The sequence below is a fragment of the Pipistrellus hanaki genome, assembly GCF_964339955.1.
Source record: "Pipistrellus hanaki genome assembly, chromosome: 15".
NCBI lineage: Eukaryota > Metazoa > Chordata > Mammalia > Chiroptera > Vespertilionidae > Pipistrellus > Pipistrellus hanaki.
This window is the reverse complement of record NC_140517.1, coordinates 30,365,234-30,385,197: the sequence shown is the minus strand read 5'-3', so window position 1 is coordinate 30,385,197 and position 19,964 is coordinate 30,365,234. Positions and strand designations below refer to the sequence as shown.

The following is a 19,964-nucleotide window of genomic DNA, read 5'->3' as shown; positions in this document are numbered from 1 at the left end:
GCCACCTCTTGCAGCCAGTGAAAAACCACTGCAACCTCAAACTCTTGTTCTCCTCCAGTGGACTTTTGCTCAAAACCACCCTCCCCAATTTCTTCCTAAAACCTAATAAAAGCTGACCTTCCCTTTGTCTCTTTGGACTTGCCTTTAGTTTGCTACATTTTGCCTGTCCTATTTCTGAATAAACTAATTTTTGAGCTTGCTTCAGTTTACCTTTTAAAATCAACATCTCCTACCCTTCTTCTCACTCTCACTGCATCAGCCTGGGAGCTGGCCGCCTCAAAAGCCTTTACATATGTGGACTGGCTCCCTCCAAAGAGCCTTTGTGCTTGTCGCCCCTTAGCCTGGAATGCTCTTCCACAGCTGGCTCCTGCCTCACCTCCTTCAGTTTTTTGCTCAGATGCCACCTTCTTGGTGAGCCCTTCTCAGACTAAGTATTTGAAGTTGCCATCTTGTCAGCCTCCATCTCCCTTCTCTACTTTATTTCTCTATAACACATATCCTCTCAGACATGACATCCTTTCTTTTATTGTGTTTACCTTCTTTTGTTTTCTTCAATGTAATAAAAGATCGTAAGTAACTTTTCGTCTTACCATTGTATCTCCAGCATCTGAAATATCACCTGGCACATAGGAAGTACACTATAAATATTTGTTGGAGTGAATTTCTTGTGTGAATGAAGTGCCAAATGTGGACTGGACAAAGGAATTGTGGGAAAGAACTGCTTTCATCCTCCTCTTGGTCTAGCCTCCAACCCTCCCATATACTGTGTTGGGTGCAGTGCCCAGACTTTATTGGGTCAGGGGCTTCTTATACATTCTGTGTCCATCAACATTGTAATTATTTGTGGAACTACCTGTGTATATGCCTTTATTCACTCCTTTCAACAAGATCTTCCTAAGCCCAAGTCCTTCCCATGCTTTACCCCACTATGGCTCCCCTGTGACCTCGGGACAAAACCAAGGCTCCTTAGCATGGCCCCAAAGATTCTTTGTGAACTGACCCAGGGTCTCCTCTCCAACCACAGTGGTATTTCAGTTTATTGAACAGTGCTATGAGATCTCCTACCTTCAGGCCTCTGCCCATGCTGCTGCTTCTGCCCGGAACATTCTTTGCCTGATTTCTAAAATCAGCTCTGTGTGTGTGTGTGTGTGTTTCCTCCAGGAAGCCTTTCCTGACCTCCTCTTCCCCAGGCAAGGTAAAGTTTCTCCTTTTGGTCCCTCCTTACCCAGAAGTTTTCCTATCCCAGCCCTGACCACTCTGGGCTATCCCTGTCTGGTGATGAGTCTGTCTCCCATAAGGGCAGGGTCCAGAGTTGCCTTAGTCACTGCTGTATCACCAGCATTGTCCACAGGACCACTCAGCAAGCTCTCTTTAGGGGCTTTGTCGTTCCCAGAATGGGCAGGCTCTTCTTAGAGTCTAGGTCTGAGTTCTATGTTCCCCAGCTTGGGTGGGAAAAGAGTAGGTGGCTTTGGGGCTGGGAAGGGGAGTGGGAGGTGGTGGTAAGCAGTAGGTCTAATTCCTTGCCAGTCCCTAGCATTGTGAGAGCACACAGTAAGCCCATTTTGGAGCCCCAGTCCTTTTTTCAAGGGGGACAGAGTAGGTAAAGTCACAAGTTAGTGATTGGGTCTGACTTATTTATTTAAATTTTTTTTTTACAAGTTTCAGCACAGGGCATGCACACACAGTAGAGCCTATGGGGGTACTGAGTTAGAATCCTTTGCATGTCTCATCACACAATGAGCACACAGTAAGTCCTTGGGTCTGGGTCTATTTTGGTCATGGCATGTCTTAGGATCACACAGGTGGGTGAGGGCGCACACAGGCTCCCCAGCGGGTCTAGGCGGCTAGTCAGTATCATTGAGAAGGATGCAGACAGCACACGAAGGAAGTTTGACCGGATATTTTTATTCGGTTGCTGCTCCCTGTCGGCCCCTGACTCCAGCGTTATCTGGGTAAGCTAGGCCGGGCACGCGGCCCCCAAAGCGGTACGTGTACTTGCGCCCACCGCTCTTTCGCACGATATCGCGGCGGTAGTAGTAACGCAGGCCTCTGCTCAGCTTCTCGTAATTCATGCCAGGTTTTCTCTTGCGCTCGCCCCACAGTCGGGCCACCTAGGGCGAAGGCCAGGCTTAGAGAAGGTGGGAGCCGGAGGGTAGGGGGTGGGGGCTTAGCAATAGATGGGCCGGTTCCGGTGAGGTCCGGAGCCGGAGGGTAGGGGGTGGGGGCTTAGCAATAGATGGGCCGGTTCCGGTGAGGTCCCGGCACAGGCGAGGTGGGGCAGAGTGCAGCTGAGCTGAGGGCATGCTGGGGCGGGACCAAGGGCTCGGCAAAATGAATGGTGGTGCCAAGTTGAACCAGAGGAGACCAGGGCAGACTGGGAGGGTCTGGGAGACTGCCCCACCTCTTTGGGGTCGCACAGTTGGAACTCGAGGCTGTTGCCTGTCCAGCGGATGCAGCTGCTACGCGCCTGGTCCTGGAGCAACTCCAGGAGGAACTGCCACAGCTGAATGGGACCTGCGGGGGCGGCAGGTGGATACTCAGGTGTTCGGGCCCCGGTCCAGGTCATTTCGATGACCCAGGAGCCTGGGGTCCCTCGCCTCGAAGGTCCAAGGGTCCAGGTTTCCCAAATCGGGACCCAGGAGTCCGGATCCCCTCCTCCGTGGTCCTTCCATAGAAGGGACCCAAGAGTCAGCCTCAGGCCCCATCTCAGAGATTTAGGAGTTTGGGTGCCCACCTCAGAGACCTGTCATCTAACTCAGTGGCTTAGGTCTTCGTCCCTCGCTCCCTAGAAGACGGCCAGCGCCTGACTCCTCCCTTCCCTGCGGACTCCGGAGGGAGGTCTTAGCACTAAGTCCCGCCCCTCTCCGCCCATCTCCCGGGTGCCCCCCCTTCGGCGTCCAGGCCCGCCTCCCACCCCTCCAGCCTCGCTCCCTCACCTCGGTGGTTCGTTTTGGGATAAGGAGCCAGCGTTGGGCGGTACACCTGCTGCTGCGGTTCCGGTTCGGAGGAGGTGGTGAGACCTGAACCCTGGCACTCCCCTGGAGAGGCGGTGCGGGCCGCGTGCGGCCCCCAGTCCCAGGAGGCGGGGCAGCCCGAGTCCCCAGGGCCCCCTCCGGAAAAGTGGTCGGCGCCGAGGCCCTGGCACCAGAACGTGGCGCCGTCCGAGCCGACCGCACCGTCCGGGCCGGGGGAGCGGGCGGGGGCGGGGGCCCGGGACCACGAGCGGGTCCCTCCGGCGGAGGCGGCGGAGCGCGGGCCCGCGAGCCCGGGAGACCCGGCGCAGGGGGCGGGGCCCGGCGCCGGCGACACTCGGCTCCACGCGTCCCAGCCGGTGCGCCCCCGCTGTGGCCCGTCTCCTGACCACCACAGAGCCTGCGAGACGTGCTCTGCGAGGAGGAACGGACCGAAATGAGGGGAGGCCAGGCGTGCCGCTCCCCGGCTCCCTCGGGAGTTCTGGAAGTCAGAGCTCCGGGCCCTCACGCCCGAGCCCCTGGCTCCCGGATCTGGGCCGGGCCACGAGAAGGAAGCGTTCCCAGTCCTATCTCCATTCTCCCTCAAAAAACCAGGGAAGCTAAACTTCAGCCATGGTGGAAGACCCCAATCCTTCCCTGCCCCTCCCGCACACTCACCCGCCCCCCATGGGGTTTCTGGGTGAGGCGACGCGGAGCTCCAGTCCTGCTGTGGGAGTCCTGCGAGGGGGAAAGATGTAGCTGAGTTTAGGGAAGAGTGTGAGGTGACTAGAGAGCCCCCTCAACCACTCACCCAGTAGTCCGTATTTGTCAGGGACTGAGCATCCTTATCACCCCTACTCATTCAGACCTAGGACTCCGGACCCAGCCCCCTCCTCTTTCGACCTCAGGAGCTCAAGCCTGCAGCCCTCTCCCCACTAAACCCCAGGCGTCCAGGCACGCCCTTCCTCCTCAAACCTAACCTTCCCCAGCGCCCAGGGGACTCAGCTCACAAACACCTTTCCAGCATGCCTCTTCTGTCAGCGTGTCCCCTTGGAGTGCCACTTCAGGGAAGCAGAAGCCAAGCTCAGCTCCTTCTGCAGGCAATCAGATTAGAGCTGGTCAGGGTCAGCGGAGGCCCTCCATCTGCCCCCTCCCCTCTCCCATCCCCCACACACAATTCAGCCCCACAAACCTACCTAGCCTTGACAGTCTGTTTCCCAGGGACACTCCCTGTGGCGATGCTTCATCCCACTTCCACAAGTCCATTGGTGCTTGTGAATGCTGGGCAGGGGGACGAAAGGCACAGGGTGAGCTGGTGACTCTGAGGGACCCTGCAGTCTGGGCCCCGGCCTGCTTCTCTCAGACACAGTAGTTCAGGCCTCTGCTCCCTTCTTCCCAGGTCCCTGGAATCTTGGCCTCTTGTCCTTTTTGCTCATACCAGTTATGAGGGACCTAAGCCCTCTTTTTTCTCAGACCCAGCAGTCCAGACCTCCAGTCCCCAGTTCACCATGGCTCACCTCTCGTGGGTTCCTCTGCCCCCACCTGGGGGTCTCAGCCTCATTTCATACCATGCATCCCCTCCCCTGGGGGCCTGGGCAGGGGGGAATTTTCCGAGACGTCAGAGCTGGGGGTTGAAGCTAAGGTCGAGTTGCAGGGGGCTGGGGCGGGGCTGAGCCACACACCCCTCGCCTCCCCCTCACCCTCTCAGGGATGTCCGCCTGCCTTGTAGCTGGGGCTGTCTTGCTGCAGGGATGGCTAGGACTTGGACAGAAGCTTAGGGAACAGCAGGCTGGGCAATGAGGGGTGCAGGGGGTGATGGGAGTGGGACAGGGGGCTTGGTGGACAGGTTATCCATCTTGGGGACTTGATCCTGTGAAATGAGTGGTGGCGATGGGGAGGAGGGTTTGGGTACAGCTGGGCTGTTCCAGGCTTATCTGCAACCGGAAGGGGGATTTCCGGCCAGACCCTTGGTCTGCCTACGTCAGAATCCATAGGGGGTTTGAGGGGGATGGGAATGGGGGGAGGCCGGACCAGGGTTTGAGTTCTACCCTTCCAAGGCTTTGAGGACATTCTGGGCTGCTCTGGAGGAGCATTATCATAACAATAGCATTAGGAAAACAAACAATAACAACGGAAATAGCCGTCCCAGTTGGGCTGCCGGTTTAATTCCCGATTTAAGGGCACATACCTGGGCTGCAGGTTTCATCCCTGACCCTGGTTCGGGTGCTTGCAGGAGGCAACTAATCAACGTGTGTCTCTCCCTCTCTCCCTCCCTCCCTCCCTTCCACTCTAAAAAAATAAAATTCAATGGAAAAAATAACATTGGATGAGGATTAACAACAAAAATAAATAACAGTAATACTGATAGCTAACATTTTATTGAGGGCTCATTGCATGTCACCAATAGTGCCATGGGCCTTCATTAAACTTTCTTATGAGGCAGGTACAAGTCTGATCTCTATTTGATGGAAAGAGGAAATTGAGGAAGACTTTCTTCATCTCCAGAGACCATGCCCTTTTATGCTATAATAGTTTGGGACAAATTTGAAATTTGAGTATAAACTGAATATGACATATAGAATTACTAATTTTCTTAGATGTGAGTGATATGATGTCTCTATAATGAAATGAACACAGATATTTAGGGGTGATTATGATGTCTGTAAATTGCTTCAAATGATTCAGTAACCCTCCCCAAGTCTGTTTGTGAGCCTCTCTCTCTTCTGCCCATTTCCAGTCCCATTGTACTGCCTCACAGTACTCATACTTTTATTTTTCTGCTTCCCTCCCGATCCATTTTTGTCCATCTCTCAACTCACAATCTCTCTGTTCTCACTTCAAACCCCTATTTTCTGGCAATATTCTCCTTCCTTATCGCCTCCTTTGCCCCTGTGGTTAGTCAATAGAGGCAGGAGTAGGGAGGGCTAGTGATATGGGGGTGGGGTGGTGTTTCAGGGTGGTCAAGCCCAAATGACAGGGGACTGAAGGGCACTTCCTGCTGGGGAAGGAGGCCCTCACCCTCCGACCAGACTGGAAAATGTGACATCAGAGAGGGGGCAGTAAAGGAGGAAGAGGGAATTTGACACCTCTCCTGGGTGGCTAGCTTCCCTGAGATTGGCATTGTTTCCCACTTCCCCTCTTACCTCCTTGCAATCCAGGGTCCTGACTACTATGCTCCTGGGAGAACCTCATCCCTTCCTCATGCTGGAACCCTGCAATCTTCCTCTGCCTCATCCCTGCCCCAGCCTCTTTCTAGACCTCCAGCCCACAGTAGTCTCAGGACTTTCTAAAGTGCAGATCTGTGAACTGTCTCAACTGCTGCCTTTGTGGTAAAGTTTAAGCTTTTAGTTTGGTGTTCAAGGTCCTGCATGGACACTTCTTCAAACAGCAGAGACAAGCTTAGAGCTGGGAAGAGATGGGAGGAGAGACTCACAGATGCAGAGCTAACTGATCTAGAGAGATCCAGATGCATAGCAAGGGATAAACAGTGCACTCACAGAGAAACCCTCAGAGGATTTACAGAATGAAGAAATTGGGATACAGTCTCAGAGATCCAGAAGGTGAGAACTGAAGACTGGGAGAGAATGATGAAAGAGAATGAGACCGTCTCAGAAGTGACCAGTTCCTTCAGGAAGCTCTCCTTGATTCCCAGGCTGCACCAAGCTCCCCCATTCCAACCCTGACCCATCTGAGCCATCACTGGTACTGGGCCTATCTTCTTACACTGGACCAGGAGCTTTGAGGGAATGACCTGGGACTGCTTGTCACCAGTGTGTCTCTTGCAGTGCGGAAGCTCTGGGTAAGTTTGCTGAAAGCCTAGAAGGCGATGAGCTCCAGAAGAGTGAGGCCCAGAACCCTTATCTTGGTGCTGAGAACACAGGCTGGTGTCAGAAGAGCATGGGTCTGAGCCTCAGCTTGGCTTCAGGCCTGCCATAGCCCAGCTTCCTCTTCTGTGGAATGGGCTGCACTCAGCGTGCACTTAAGAGGTTTCCAGAAGATGTTATGGGAACTCAGGAGGGACTGAAAAATGCCCATCTGCATTTCTGTCTGTGTTAACTCTTAAAGCTCCCCACTATTCCCAGGTGGTGTTTGTGCTAAGCCTTGTACCCCAAAGAGTGCTTCCAAGCCCAGCCAGCGATGGAAATGAACAAAAATTTATTGACACTCGTTTGGGGGAGGATGGATGGGAGAATATTGGAGGTTTTCCAAAGGTATAACTATGGGGAGGAGCCAGCGCCCGGCCAAGTGGGCGCGGGTGCTTGGCCACAGACCCTATCTCAGGCCCAACTTCTTCTTCTCTTTCTGCTTCTTGCGCACCACATCCAGGTTCCGGTCCTTCCACATGCTCTTGCGCAGCTTGATGGGGCGTGAGCCCACATACTTCCCTGTGGGAATGGAGGTTTCCAGGTCAGGTTTAGGCCAGATCTCCGCCACACCCACTGTCCCTAGGGGAAGCCTCACTCACCATTCATCTCACGCATGGCTCGAACATAGTCGCTGGGGTCCTTAAAGCTAACGAAGCCATAGCCCTTGGTCTTGCCTGTGCGCTTGTCACGGATCACTTTAGCCTTAAGGAAGGATGGGAAGCGGCTGAAGGCGCGTGCCAAGATGTCATCATTCACTTCATTGCCCAGATCCCCACAGAAGATCCGGAAATCATCTGGAGTTGGGAGAAGAGAGGTCAGAGGATGCAGATGCCTAGTCCAGTGTCTGCCTTATTTAAAGAACCCCACCTTTTTTGGAGGCACCCCCCCTCCCCCGCCCCCAGCCAACACTTGTACAGTATTTACCTGTACTAGGCTGCCCACTAAGCACTAATGAGGTTTGTAACCATCTGGAACTCCCAACAATCCTTTTACACTGAGGCACAGAGATGTCAAGTGGCTCAAACAGGAAATGGTAGAGCTGGGAAAAGAACTCAGGCACCTGGCTCCATAGTTCTTTTAATTGTACTATCCTTCCCCACCCTAGGGACATCTTACTCATTCCCATGATGAAGCCCCTAACTTATCCCATCCCTGGCTTCTTCTTTGAGCCTTTGGCATCCCTTGGTCTCCTGGCTATCTCCCACGGACATTCCCTCGGTCCCTGACACTGCTGGCTTCTATAATGGTCCCCTCCTACCACAGACTTCATCTTTCCTCAGCTCCGAATTCTCTGCAAAGCATACTTTTAATTCCCACTTGAGTCCCTGGAACCTGAACACACTGCCTGATCCTTCCCCAAGGCTGACCACAATTGCCTTTTCCAGACATATCCTCTGGGCTGAGCCTCAACTGAACATGGTCATGCTCACATATCCCCACAAAGCACATACTATTATTATCCCATTGTTAGAGAGAAGGAAAATGAGACTGGAAGGGCTAAGTGACTTGCCCAATTGTCACAAATCTAAGATCTACAACAGTGGTTCCCAAAGTGGGGCGTGTGCCTCATAGGGAGGCAATTAGAGAATGAATTATTATCTGAATTTTTTGCATTTCTTATGGTTCTAGAGACCTCATATACATATATAAACATATTGTGACATATTTTTGCATTTTCTCTATTATATGTTTTGAAACTGCTATTTTTTCATATCACCTCATATTATTATTATTATTATTATTATTTATTTTTTATTTTTTAACAATTCTTAGTGATTTGTTCCTCAGTACTTCAATTGTCCTTTCTTTTATTTTTCTCTTCCGTGAATGCCATGTTCTTTGGAAGCCTGTTTAGACCAAGTTAATGGCCTTTTAGGCTTCCTCCACATGAATAGGAGTTTACTTTTGAATAATCAGAACTATTATGTCACAGGGGGGCATGAGGATTTTAGAGATGCTTAGGTGGGGCATGGCAAAAAAAAAAAAAAGGTTGGGAACCATTGGTCTATATCCTGTACTGGCCACATCTGGGCCCATGCTGCCATGGCCATGGCCTGGAATGGTAAACTATCCAAGGAGAACAGTTAGAAGTCAAGGCCTGGGGTGGGAGGTAGGTATCTTTCTTCACCTACAACTGGGGCTGCCCCATTGTTTCTGTGGTAATTAAGGACACTGGGAACAAGTTAGGCCAACCCACAAAAAAATAATCTAACAAAGATTTCCTATAAGACAACAGGTCTGGACACTTCATATAACTATGTTTTGTATGTTTACACACAAAACAAGGCAGTGGGAGGGAAACCATTCTCATTAAAAGATTATATACAGCCCTATATTATCAGTGGACAGAGAATCGGCTTGTGGACTGAATGTCCCAGGTTTGATTCCTGTCAAGGGCACATGCCCAGGTTGCAGTCTTTTTTTTTTTTTTTTAATATTTTATTGATTTTTTATAGAGAGGAAGAGAGAGGGATAGAGAAGAAGAGAGAGGGACAGAGAGTATCGATCAGCTGCCTCTTGCACACCCCCTACTGGGGATGTGCCTGCAACCAAGGTACATGCCCTTGACCGGAATCAAACCTGGGACCTTTCAGTCCACAGGCCGATGCTTTATCCACTGAGCCAAACCGGTTTCGGCCAGGTTGCAGTCTTTTTTTTTTTTTTTTTTTTTTTAAATAAGTTTTTATTTTTCATATTATTACAAATGTTCCTCCCCCCCCCCCCCCCACCATTGCTCTCCTCCACCAGGTTCCCACCCCACCCTCTGCCCTTTCCCCTCTCCCCATTGTCCTCATCCATAGGTGCACAGTTTATGTTCAGTCTCTTCCCACGCCCCCCTCTCCCCTTTTCCCCAAGAATCGTCAGTTCACTCCCCTTCCATACCTCTGATTCTATTATATTCAACAGTTAATATTGTTCATCAGATTTTTTTAATTTCCTTGGTTTTTAGATTCACTTGTTGATAATTACGTATTTGTTGTTCATAATTTTTATCTTTGTTTACTTTCTCTTCTGAAAGAACCCCCTTCAGCAATTCATATAATTCTGGTTTGGTGGTGATGAACTCCTTTAGCTTTTTTTTATTAGTGAAGCTCTTTATCTGGCCTTCGATTCTGAGTGATAGCTTTGCTGGGTAGCTTATTTTTGGCTGTAGGTTCTTGCTATTCATCACCTTGAATATTTCTTGCCATTCCCTTCTGGCCTGCATGGTTTCTGTTGAGAAATCAGCTGACAATCGTATAGGTGCTCCTTTATAAGTTACTACCTTCTTTGCTCTTGCTTCTTTTAATATTCTCTCTTTATCTTTTGCTCTTGGAATTTTAATAATGATGTGTCTCGGTGTGGTCCTCTTTGGATTCCTTTTGTTTGGAGTTCTGTGCGCTTCCTGGACTTGTAAGTCAAATTCTTTCACCAGGTGGGGGAAGTTTTCTGTCACTATTTCTTTCAGTATGTTTTCGATATCTTGCTCTCTCTCATCTTCTGGAACCCCCATAATTCTGATGTTGGTTCGCTTGAAGTTGTCCCAGAGGTTTCTTACATTATCTTCAATTTTCTGGATTCTCTTGCCTTCTAGCTTCTGTGGAGGAGTGTCTTCTGGCTCTTTATGTTCCAAATCTTTGACTTGATTCTTGCGATCTTCCCTTCTGTTTTTAGGACTCTGTAAAATATTTTTTATTTCAGACAATGTATTCTTTATTTCTTGTTGATCCCTTATCATTTCTTGTTGACTCCTTATTAATTCTAGTTGATCTCTTTTCATATCCTCATAGGCCTTATCCATCTTTTCTAGGAAATTCTTGAAAATCCTTATAAGCGTAGATTTGAACTCTATATCCAGACGCTTTTTGTCCTCCATTTCTTTCGTTTGTGATCTATTTTGTTGTCGCATTTCGCCGTTACAGATGGGACGGGGTTTCAGGGTGGAGCCTGCAGCTTTGGCTTCCGTCAGCCCCGCCCTATGCGGGTCCTTCAGTGCTCGCTGCCGGCGCCTCTGAGAGAAAGGTGCCCTCGATTTTCGCCTGCTGCCAAACAGTCTATGCTCTCCCACAATGAGCCCGGTATTGGGGTTCAGTTCAGTTGGAAGTGGAGTTGGAGGTGGCGTTCACAGCAGTCTGGAGCCCCAGTCTCCTTCCCGTCAGGGCAATCCCGCGGCACAGCCGACCGTCCCTTCTCTGCGCGCTGTGTGCGCCTCCGGGACCTCCTTTCTCCGCTACCCCGGGGTTCCGACTTACAGCCCAGCTCCCTATGGCTGAGCCTGAGTCCCCGGGGTCTGGCCCAGATCTGGGGTTCAGAGCAGTCAGGGGCCCAGCACAGTCGGAGTTTTATCTCCTTTCCGCTAGGGAACGCCCGCCAGGCACTGGGCCTCCCTCCTCTCCGGCTCCGTCCTCTTCGCGTGCGCCGCGTGTCTCCAGTACCTTAGGCTTTTACAGCTCCTCCGCGCTTCCTTCTGGTTTTCTCCTTGCTTCTTGTTGTAGGATTTCCAGTCAGTCGACTTTCCTGTAGTTCTGGGTAATGTCCATTTTATATTTTAGTTGTATTTTATTAAAATTGTTGTGTGCGGCTGCGGCTAGTTGCCTACCCGAGCAGCCATCTTGGATTCTCCCAGGTTGCAGTCTTGATCCCCGTAGGAGGTATGAGACAACTGATCAGTGATTCTCATCACTGATGTTTTTTTTTTCTCTCTCTCTCTCCCTCTCCCTTCCTCTCTGGAATCAATAAAAATATTTATATTAAAAGTATCTCAAAGCATAAACTGCATGTATCCTGATTTGGGGGGAAAATGGCTATAACATATAGTTTGGGAGAGAAATGAATTAATCTTATTGAATAAAAAAGTGATATGCAAATTGACCACACCTCTGCTACACCTACCAGCCATGCCCCACAGTCAATCAGAGCAAGTATGCAAATGAACCCCAACCAAGATGGCTACAGCCACAGAGAGCAGGAGGGAGGCGGGTTTCCCAGGCAATGGAAGAAGCCAAGTTTTCCACCTGCTCTTGCCGGCCTAGGCCTCCACTCAAGGCTACAAAGTTTCAATTATAGAAGATAAACAAATCCAAACAGAAATGGTGGTAGCCATGGAGCAAGCAGAGGGCTTGGCTCTGCTCCAGGCTACAAAGTTTCAATTATAGAAGGTAAATAAATTTCAGATACCAAGGCCTCCACTTGGGTTGCGGGGAAGGGGGGGGCGGGGAAGGGGGGGCGGGGAAGGGGGGGAGGGGAAGGGGGGGAGGGGCATGGTTGGCCTGCAAACCACATAGGCCCCTTGCTCAGGCTGTCCCACGCCCCAAGAGAACCCTCACCCTGATCTGGGACACCCTTCAGGGCAAACCAGCTTGCCCCCAGGCCTCTATCCTATCTAATAAAAGAGTAATATGCAGATTGACCTTCATTCCAACACACAAGCTGGCTGCTCCCATATGGTCAAAGATCCTGCCCCCAGGTGGACACAAGATGGTCACCACAAGATGGCAAGCAGGGGAGGGCAGTTAGGAGGGACCAGGCCTGCAAAGGAGAGCAGTTGTGGGTGATCAGGCAAGCAAGGGAGGGCAGTTGGGAGGCACGAGGCCTGCATAGGAGGGCAGTTGGAGGCAATCAACCCTGCAGGGTAGGGCAGTTAGGGGTGACCAGGCTGGCAGAGGAGGGAAGTTGGGGGCAAACAGGCTGGCAGGGGAGCAGTTAGACATCAGGCTGGCAAGGGAGTGGTTAGGGGGTGATCAGGCTGGCAGGCAGAAGCGGTTAGGGGCAATCAGGAAGGCAGGCAGGTGATCAGTTTGAGCCAGCAGTCCTGGATTGTGAGAGGGATGTCCCAACTGCCCGTTTAGGCCTGATCCCACGGGGTCCCAGATTGGAGAGGGTGCAGGCTGAAGGACACCCCCCCCCCCCCCCCCCGCCTCGTGCACAAATTTCGTGCACTGGGCCTCTAGTTTGAATATAAATGGAACATGAGATACCATAGAATTTTTGTGAATTTTTTTTAGATGTGTTAATGGTATTATGACATGAAAGAGAATGTCACTTTTCTTAGGTGAATACTGAGGTATTAAGGAGTGAAGTGATAACTTAATCTATAATTTGCTTCAATAATTGAGCAATAACCCAAAAAGCACACATACATACAGAGAGATAAAATAAATATAACAAAATAGTTGCTTAATATATGTCGCTGTTCACTGTGCAATTCAGTATTTAATATTTTTCATAAGAAGTTGGGAGAAAAAAAATGTTTTCAAGCCAAGGTCCTCATGAATAAAACAGGCCAGAAGGTCCTAAGAGCCAATCACCTCTATCAAGTTCTGCTCAGTGGCTGGATGAGGGCCTGCCTCTCAGATCCGCAGCCTAGTCCTCCATGCCTGCCCTACAAAGAGGAGGCAGTTGTGAAGTTACCTGGTTCATCTTCCCTCTTTCTGTCTTAAGGAAGAGAGCTTGGTCGAACTTTGGCTCAGCAATGCCTGACCCTGAACTTTGGCCCACTTACCTGCATCCCACTCCAGCAAGCTGGGGTCTTCCCAGCTGCTTCCAGCTGCTGTGCGAATGCATCGTTTTAATTTCTCTGGCTTTCCTTTCTTCTTGTCCTCACCCAATGGCTCTGGGACCTGCAGAAGAAAGGGGAGCAAAGGCTTGGTGTTGGAGTCTTTTGGACCCATCTGCCTCCACTCCCCTCTTCCTTTGCTCTGCTCCGACTTTTCTTTGCCCTTCTGCCTCCACAGTTAAAGGATATGGACCTGGGTGTGGGGTATGTGTTTGTCACCCTCTCCCCATTTTTCTAGTTTCTCCAATGTCTAGGCCAGTGGTCGGCAGACTCATTAGTCAACAGAGCCAAATATCAACAGTACAACAATTGAAATTTCTTTTGAGAGCCAAATTTTTTAAATTTAAACTTCTTCTAATGCCACTTCTTCAAAACAGACTTGCCCAGGCGGTGGTATTTTGTGGAAGAGCCACACTCAAGGGGCCAAAGAGCCACATGTGGCTCGCGAGTCGCAGTTTGCCGACTACAGTCAAAGGCTCTTCCTACTTCCATCAATAGAAGACTACATGTGTTTCTGTGTATGAAAGCCCATGGGCTCATGTCTGCCCCCCAAGTCCTTTCTATCCCCCCTCTGTGGTGTTCCTTACTTACCTCAAGAGCCATGAGGCCAGGGGGTGGCTCAGGCCTCGGGGGCCGGGGCCGTGGACGCAAGGACAGGAGCTCAGGAATGCGTAGTGGGGGCAGCAGGCCTCGCACAACTTCCAGAGGGAGGGGCAAGGGCTCAGGCTCAGGCAAAGGCATGGCCAGGGCCAGTGGTAGGGTGGGTCCAATGACGGCAGGGCCAGTTGGGGTGCCTCCTGCTCCCACAGCTACTGCTGCACCAGCATCCTCCAGCCCAGCTGCTGCTGCCACCACTGACTCCTCCTTCTCTTTAAGGCCCAACCCCAGGCCTAGGCCCAGCTCTCGGGGTGTTGCTGGCTCTTCCTGTGGGCAAGGGAAGTGAATGAGAGGGTCAGCTCAAGGCTCAGACTTTACTCCCATTCTAATCCTGTATAACAAAGCAAGGGCCTGGGGGTCAGGGAGCAGGCAAGAAATATGGAGACAGAGAAAGGAGTCTCGTCAGAAACAGACACAGAGACAGAGAAACACAGAGATACACACATACAAACAGACCCAAGGACAAAGAAAGATACCAAGACAGAAAAACAGAGAGGGCCAATCAGAGGAAAAATTGAGATATAGAAATATACCACAGCATACGTTTCTCTCTACAGTTTTCTCAAAGAAAAACAGAGATTTGACCACAGAAATACAAGGAAAGGCAGAGAATGAGAAGGCAGAGATGAAAAGCCAGGGAAAATGCAGACTTAGACACAGTCCATCAAGCCAGGATCAAGGATCTCTCCATCCACCGCACTTCTGACCATCAGCAACCTGTCCACACTTACCAGGGGAGGCCTCAGAGCAGCCATGGAGCCCAGGGGAGGGCCCGGGGCCCGAGCCATTGGTGGTAGCATCATAGGTGGTCCAGGGGGCCCAGGCAGAGGGGGGCCCACGAGGGTCTGGTGAGGGGGCCGCAGCGCCATAGGGCGAGGGCCACCTGCTGCAGAAGAAAGAGCAGAATCTGTCAGGGTGTTAGTGGGAGAGTTAGAGGGCTTGGGGCGGGGGGGTTTATGTGGCATGGATGATGACCCTTGCCCCTCACCTGCTCTCTGAAGCACATGGGGGACGAAGGCCGGACGCAGGATAGGGGCCCTCTGGGGGGCCACAGCTGCGGGAAAGAGAGATGGGGGTGTGTGTCATGGGGGACCAGGGCACTTGGGGCAAGGTGTGTGTGTGGGTGGTGGTACTCTCACCATCCAAAAATTCCTGAAGAAGAGTGTGGGGAGATGCAGGTCTTTTCATTTGTTCATTCAGCAGAAATTTACCATTGAGGATCTCCTCTGTGCCTCCTCCTTCTCTTTAAGGGCAATACCAGGGACACACCAAAAGACCAAGGCTCTTAGGGAACTCCTGGTCTAGAGTAGGAGGGAATTAACCCATTACCAGAAGGTGACAGCCCAGAGTGATTAGGGATGGGGTGGGGGAAAGTCCAGGCACAATGATTGGGGCTAGGAGCGGGAGGCCAGGGAGTAGTGGGAGCTCTCTGACTTATGTGGGGGGGCTAGAGAAGGTTTCCTAAAGAATGAGTCCTGGGAGATGAAACCCAAAAGAGAACAAAGCATTAGGCAGAAGACAAATGGAAAAAGTACTGGCAAAGGAGAACATTTATAAACAAAATCCTTTCCCCCTTTCAGTTTAGTATAATTATAAAAGAGGAAGTCAGGGTTGGAGAACATCATAAGAAAATGGTCAGGAGGTCAGTAGGCATCCAAGCATAGCCTTATTGGCTGAGCCATGAATACCTCCTGAGAGCACCAAGGAGTCACAGCAGGGTTGGAAGCTGGGCAGAGTAACTAGATCTGATTTGCATTTTATCAAAACCATACTAAGAGTAAGAGATGCTAAAACTTCTCAATACCAGAATCTTAAAAAGTACAGTAGGATTTAACATGTTTGATCTAATAGAGATTGTACCATATCCTTTTCATAAGGAAGTAATATCACAAAAATTGCCTAAATGTATAAAATTCACCTCTACAACAAAAAGTAAGATGGCCTGTGGAGAGGATAGATGTTAGTTGCCTTTGGTTAGTTTGATTTTGGTTTAGTTCATAGGTTTTAGAAGGTTACAGTTGGTGACAGTGGGTAGGGGAGAGAACTTCAACATGAGCATTGCTGGCACATCCCAGCAAAGTTTAAGGACCTGGGGAATCTCTCTCTGCCAGGAGCCAGCTGATGTAGGGTCTTGACTGGCAGGTGAACAGCTTGGTGCTTGTTCATCTCATCAACAACTATTAGCATGTAATGCTTACTACTTGGCAAACACCAAGACTTCTGCCCCTCATGGAGCTTAAATTTAGAGAAAGCAAAAAGTAATAAATTGTATAGCTTGTTATAAGGTGTTAAATGCTATGAAGAAAGAGAGTAGAGGATAGGGATTAGGAATGACAAAGGAGGTTGGTTTACAATGACCAAATTAAGCCTTATTAAGGCCAAAATAACCTAAAAATACATAATCATAGAAAGATGACAACATCAGGGTGGGGATGAAATGAACAGGGTAAGTTAGGGCAATGAATCAAGCAGGAGGATGAAGTAGTTGAAATAAGACTGCTTAGTTAAATGTGGGTTTCCTGGCCCCAGACCTACCTGCTCGTCTCAAAAACATCGCTTCTCGAGCCTCTGGACTTTCCAGGTGACTCCGATCACCAGGGCCAAAGCCAACTGTTGAGAGAGAAGAGACAAGAATGGTGGGAAGAGAGTTCTGAGCATCCCTTCTTACCACCCTACTCAAATCCCTAGCTCCCTCACGCCACTACTCCTTACTTACCTGGACCCACAAAAGGAGAGCCACCCACCATGGGAGAAACCACTGTGGCTGCAGCAGCTGCCCGGGCCTCCAGAGTTTGTTGGACCTGTTGGGAAGGAGATTGAGGTAAGGGGCCTGATTCAGTGCTTCCAAACTGCCCTGGCTGGTGCACCTTGGGAGGCCAAGAGTTCCCAATCTTTGCACTGTGTGTGGGGCTGGCTATCCGTCAACCTTTAGAGCTTAAAATGGAATTTTTCAGAGAGGCTTTTGGGATCACACTAGCTAAAGCTGTCCTTAGCCCATCCTTAGCAGCAACTTCTCTCACTATCAGGCTACTTCATCTGCCCCATAGCACTTAGCACTATCTGAAATTATGTCCATCCTGTCCTCCCTATCTCTCTTGCCTTCATCATTATATTAGCCTCTTCCTCAATCTCCTTGATTCTGCCCTTGCCCCCCTACACTCTTTCTCTAAACATAGCCAGAACTACCCTATTAACCTTTAAGTTGGACTGTATTACTCCTCTGCTCAAAATCCCTCAGTGCTTTCCCACCTCAGAGTGAAAACCAAGGTCCTTATGGTGACCCACAAAGCCCTGACAGACCTGGTGTCTCTGTCCTCATCTCTTCCCACTCTCCATTGCTCACTCCACTCCAGCCACACTATTCTCCCGGCTGTTCCTTGAACATGTCAGGTACACACCTGCTTCATGGCTCAGATATCTGCATGGTTCCCTCCATCATGCCTTTTATATATTTGCTTAAATGTCACATCCTCAAAAAGGCCTTCCCTGCCTGTGCTGATAAACCTGTCCGACTATACTTTGACCTGTTTCTCCCAAGTAAAATTTAAACTCCGAAAGGTAGTGATTATTGTTCTATGATTTTTTCTATACGTGCCTAATTCATAGAATAGTGCCTGGTGCAAATAAGGCATCCAATAGTTATTTGTTGACAGAATGAACAAGTTTCATTTAATTGCTTTCTGTTTAGTTTCTCTTTCCACTAGTCATACATAGCTAGCTATTGAGCACTGGAATATGACTTATGAGATTCAGACACTATTTGAAATATATATTTTAAGTAGATACGAACATTTCCATCATTGCATAAAGTTCTACTAAACAACATGCTCTAGAATATAAACTCTCAAAGGGCAAAAATATTGTTTGCCATAGTCATTACTGTGTCCTCAGTGCCTGGTACATAAACTATTTGTCATGCAAATCAATCAACAAACCAACATGTCATTAGTGCTCTGTACACAAACACTGTGTTCCAGGCATTGTGCTCTCTAACTTAGATGCCTTAGTTCAGACGTACCTGCTGGTATGTGTTGGTCGCGATAATCGGGCGGATCACAGGAGCTGTTGGGACCTGCATTGCTTCTACTGTGGGGACCGTAGGCACTGCAGGCATGGCAGTTGGGATTCCGGTTATCGGAGCTCCCAGAACTTCCTGCTCAAACCTGGGGGAACAGGACACCAAAGCTCAGGGCCTTGCACCAATTCTGGAACTTTAGCTATATCGAGTCAGCGCCTTCATCCCTACCAACATCTCCTTACTCCCGCCCCCACAATCTCAAGGTTCCATTTCTCCATGATAAAGCCATATGTCGGCCCTATCGCGGCCTGGAAGCTCCAGGGTTCGGCGGCCCTGGCTCTGGGACGTTTTTTATCCCGTCCTGTCGCGGGCCTTACAGGGCCATCTCCGCCTCCATCTCCTTCAGACGTTCTTCGCCGCTCTTGCCCGGAATGCTGGCGCCAGGGCCCGGGACCACGGGTCCTCCTGCACCCGGGAGTCCCGGGAGCGGCCCCGCTCCAGCCATCGCTCCTGACTTCGCTGTCGCCGCTCCCACCCGGGCCTCCTCCGGTTCCGCTGTCTACTCTCGGGGTTGGTCCGCGTAGGGCGCCCGCTGATGACCTATAAGCGAAAGCGACGGGCGCTGGTGCGTGACATCATACGCCTGTCAGAGCGGAGGCCAATGAGAATCCGGCCACACCCGGAGGGCCCACCCAAGGAAGAATATAGGCCAATCGGAATGCTGGGAAATCGAACCAATGGAAGGGCCAGAGTCTGTGAGTGTGCAGTTTGGAGAGGCGGAGCGGCCTTCGTGAAGACCAAAGGAGAGTGCTCTGAAGTGGTAGGCCCGTCCCGAAAGTGGAAAGAGAACCTTTGAGAGCTTGGGGAAGTGCGGAGGCCCGCCCCGGAAGTTGTAAAACCCATCCAAGTGCGCGTCAGCCCAGGGCTGGGCGAGGCTGGAGACCGCTGGGACGGTGGGCTCCCCATCTGGGGCAGACGGACAAGGTACCAGACAGTACGCCCTGAAACACTAGGGACGTGCTGTGGGAAGCTCAGAGGAGGCGCTTGCCAGAGGACATGACAGCTGGAGGCTTTTACCTGCGGAAATGGGACGAAAGTACAGTCATCCAGAGCGTCCACTCAGAAGGTCACGTGTGTAGGTTAGGTCTGTGTCCTTTCTTGAGACAGCTGACCGCTCCGATTTTGGTAATCCTCAAACTGCTTTATTATGAATATTTTAAACAATATGCAACAATAGAGGAATATTATACCTCTCCACAATTACTAACATTCTACCCTCTTATTTCATCTATACTTCTCTTATTTATTTGTTTTTTTGCTGGAATATATTAAATTCCAGCCATTTGTCGATTCCTGCTTCATGATGTTTCTCTAACAGGTAAGGGCTATTAAACATTTTCAAACCAAAGAAAACTAATTTCTAAGTATCATCTAACTGTGTTCAAAGTTCTCTGCCTCAAAATGTCTTTATAAAATCGGGATCCAGATAAGACCCACATACCGCACTTGGTCTTTCTTTTTCTCTTTTTTTTTCAGAATAATTTTATTGGCTACATTGGATTCTTGAAGTTTCAGTCTGAGTCAGCACAAATGAATGTTTTGTTAAAATTCTGGCTCTTGTTTCTGTGTTAGAGATGTCATAAGAATAGGTAGCCTTTTAAAAACATTATTAACTAGAGTTCATATTTTATTCAGGTTACCTTAGTGTTTACTTAATCTCTTTTCTTTTTGAGCATTCTAACCAGGATACCAGCTTACATTTATAATAGTAATGTTTCCTTCAGCTTCTCTGTTTGAGAATTTCTCACATTTTCTTTGTTTTTCATGACTTCAGTAGTTTTGATGGGCAGGTATTTTTGTAGAATCTTCCTCATTTGAGATTTATCTGATTTTTTTTCTTATCATTAGACTGGGTTTATGTTTTTTGTTTGTTTATT

The 19,964-nt window shown here is 49.8% G+C and overlaps 2 protein-coding genes across 7 annotated transcripts; both read right to left on the bottom strand.

Annotated features, from left to right (window-relative positions):
* Positions 1-1,885: 1,885 nt before the first annotated feature.
* On the bottom strand, positions 1,886-6,982 carry ETV2 (ETS variant transcription factor 2). 3 transcript variants are annotated; one of them, XM_084905180.1, is made up of 6 exons: positions 4,148-6,982; positions 3,968-4,045; positions 3,630-3,689; positions 2,937-3,386; positions 2,402-2,514; positions 1,886-2,111 (listed from the first exon to the last, which is right to left on the bottom strand). In XM_084905180.1, exons 1-6 carry the CDS (start codon positions 4,215-4,217, stop codon positions 1,905-1,907), a joined length of 978 nt encoding a protein of 325 aa, XP_084761306.1. In that variant the 5' UTR covers positions 4,218-6,982; the 3' UTR covers positions 1,886-1,904. The 3 variants fall into 3 exon arrangements, with proteins under 3 accessions (XP_084761306.1, XP_084761304.1, XP_084761305.1); XM_084905178.1 differs by having other exon boundaries at positions 2,937-3,689; XM_084905179.1 differs by lacking the exon at positions 2,402-2,514 and having other exon boundaries at positions 2,937-3,689.
* Positions 6,983-7,089: 107 nt separating this feature from the next.
* On the bottom strand, positions 7,090-18,639 carry RBM42 (RNA binding motif protein 42). Of its 4 annotated transcripts, none has more exons than XM_084905174.1 (10): positions 18,405-18,628; positions 18,028-18,172; positions 16,726-16,810; positions 16,545-16,619; positions 14,998-15,063; positions 14,741-14,916; positions 13,944-14,276; positions 13,299-13,416; positions 7,417-7,611; positions 7,090-7,336 (listed from the first exon to the last, which is right to left on the bottom strand). In XM_084905174.1, exons 1-10 carry the CDS (start codon positions 18,530-18,532, stop codon positions 7,224-7,226), a joined length of 1,434 nt encoding a protein of 477 aa, XP_084761300.1. In that variant the 5' UTR covers positions 18,533-18,628; the 3' UTR covers positions 7,090-7,223. The 4 variants fall into 4 exon arrangements, with proteins under 4 accessions (XP_084761300.1, XP_084761301.1, XP_084761302.1 ...); XM_084905175.1 differs by having other exon boundaries at positions 14,741-14,895; XM_084905176.1 differs by having other exon boundaries at positions 14,741-14,892.
* Between the last annotated feature and the right edge of the window lie 1,325 nt (positions 18,640-19,964).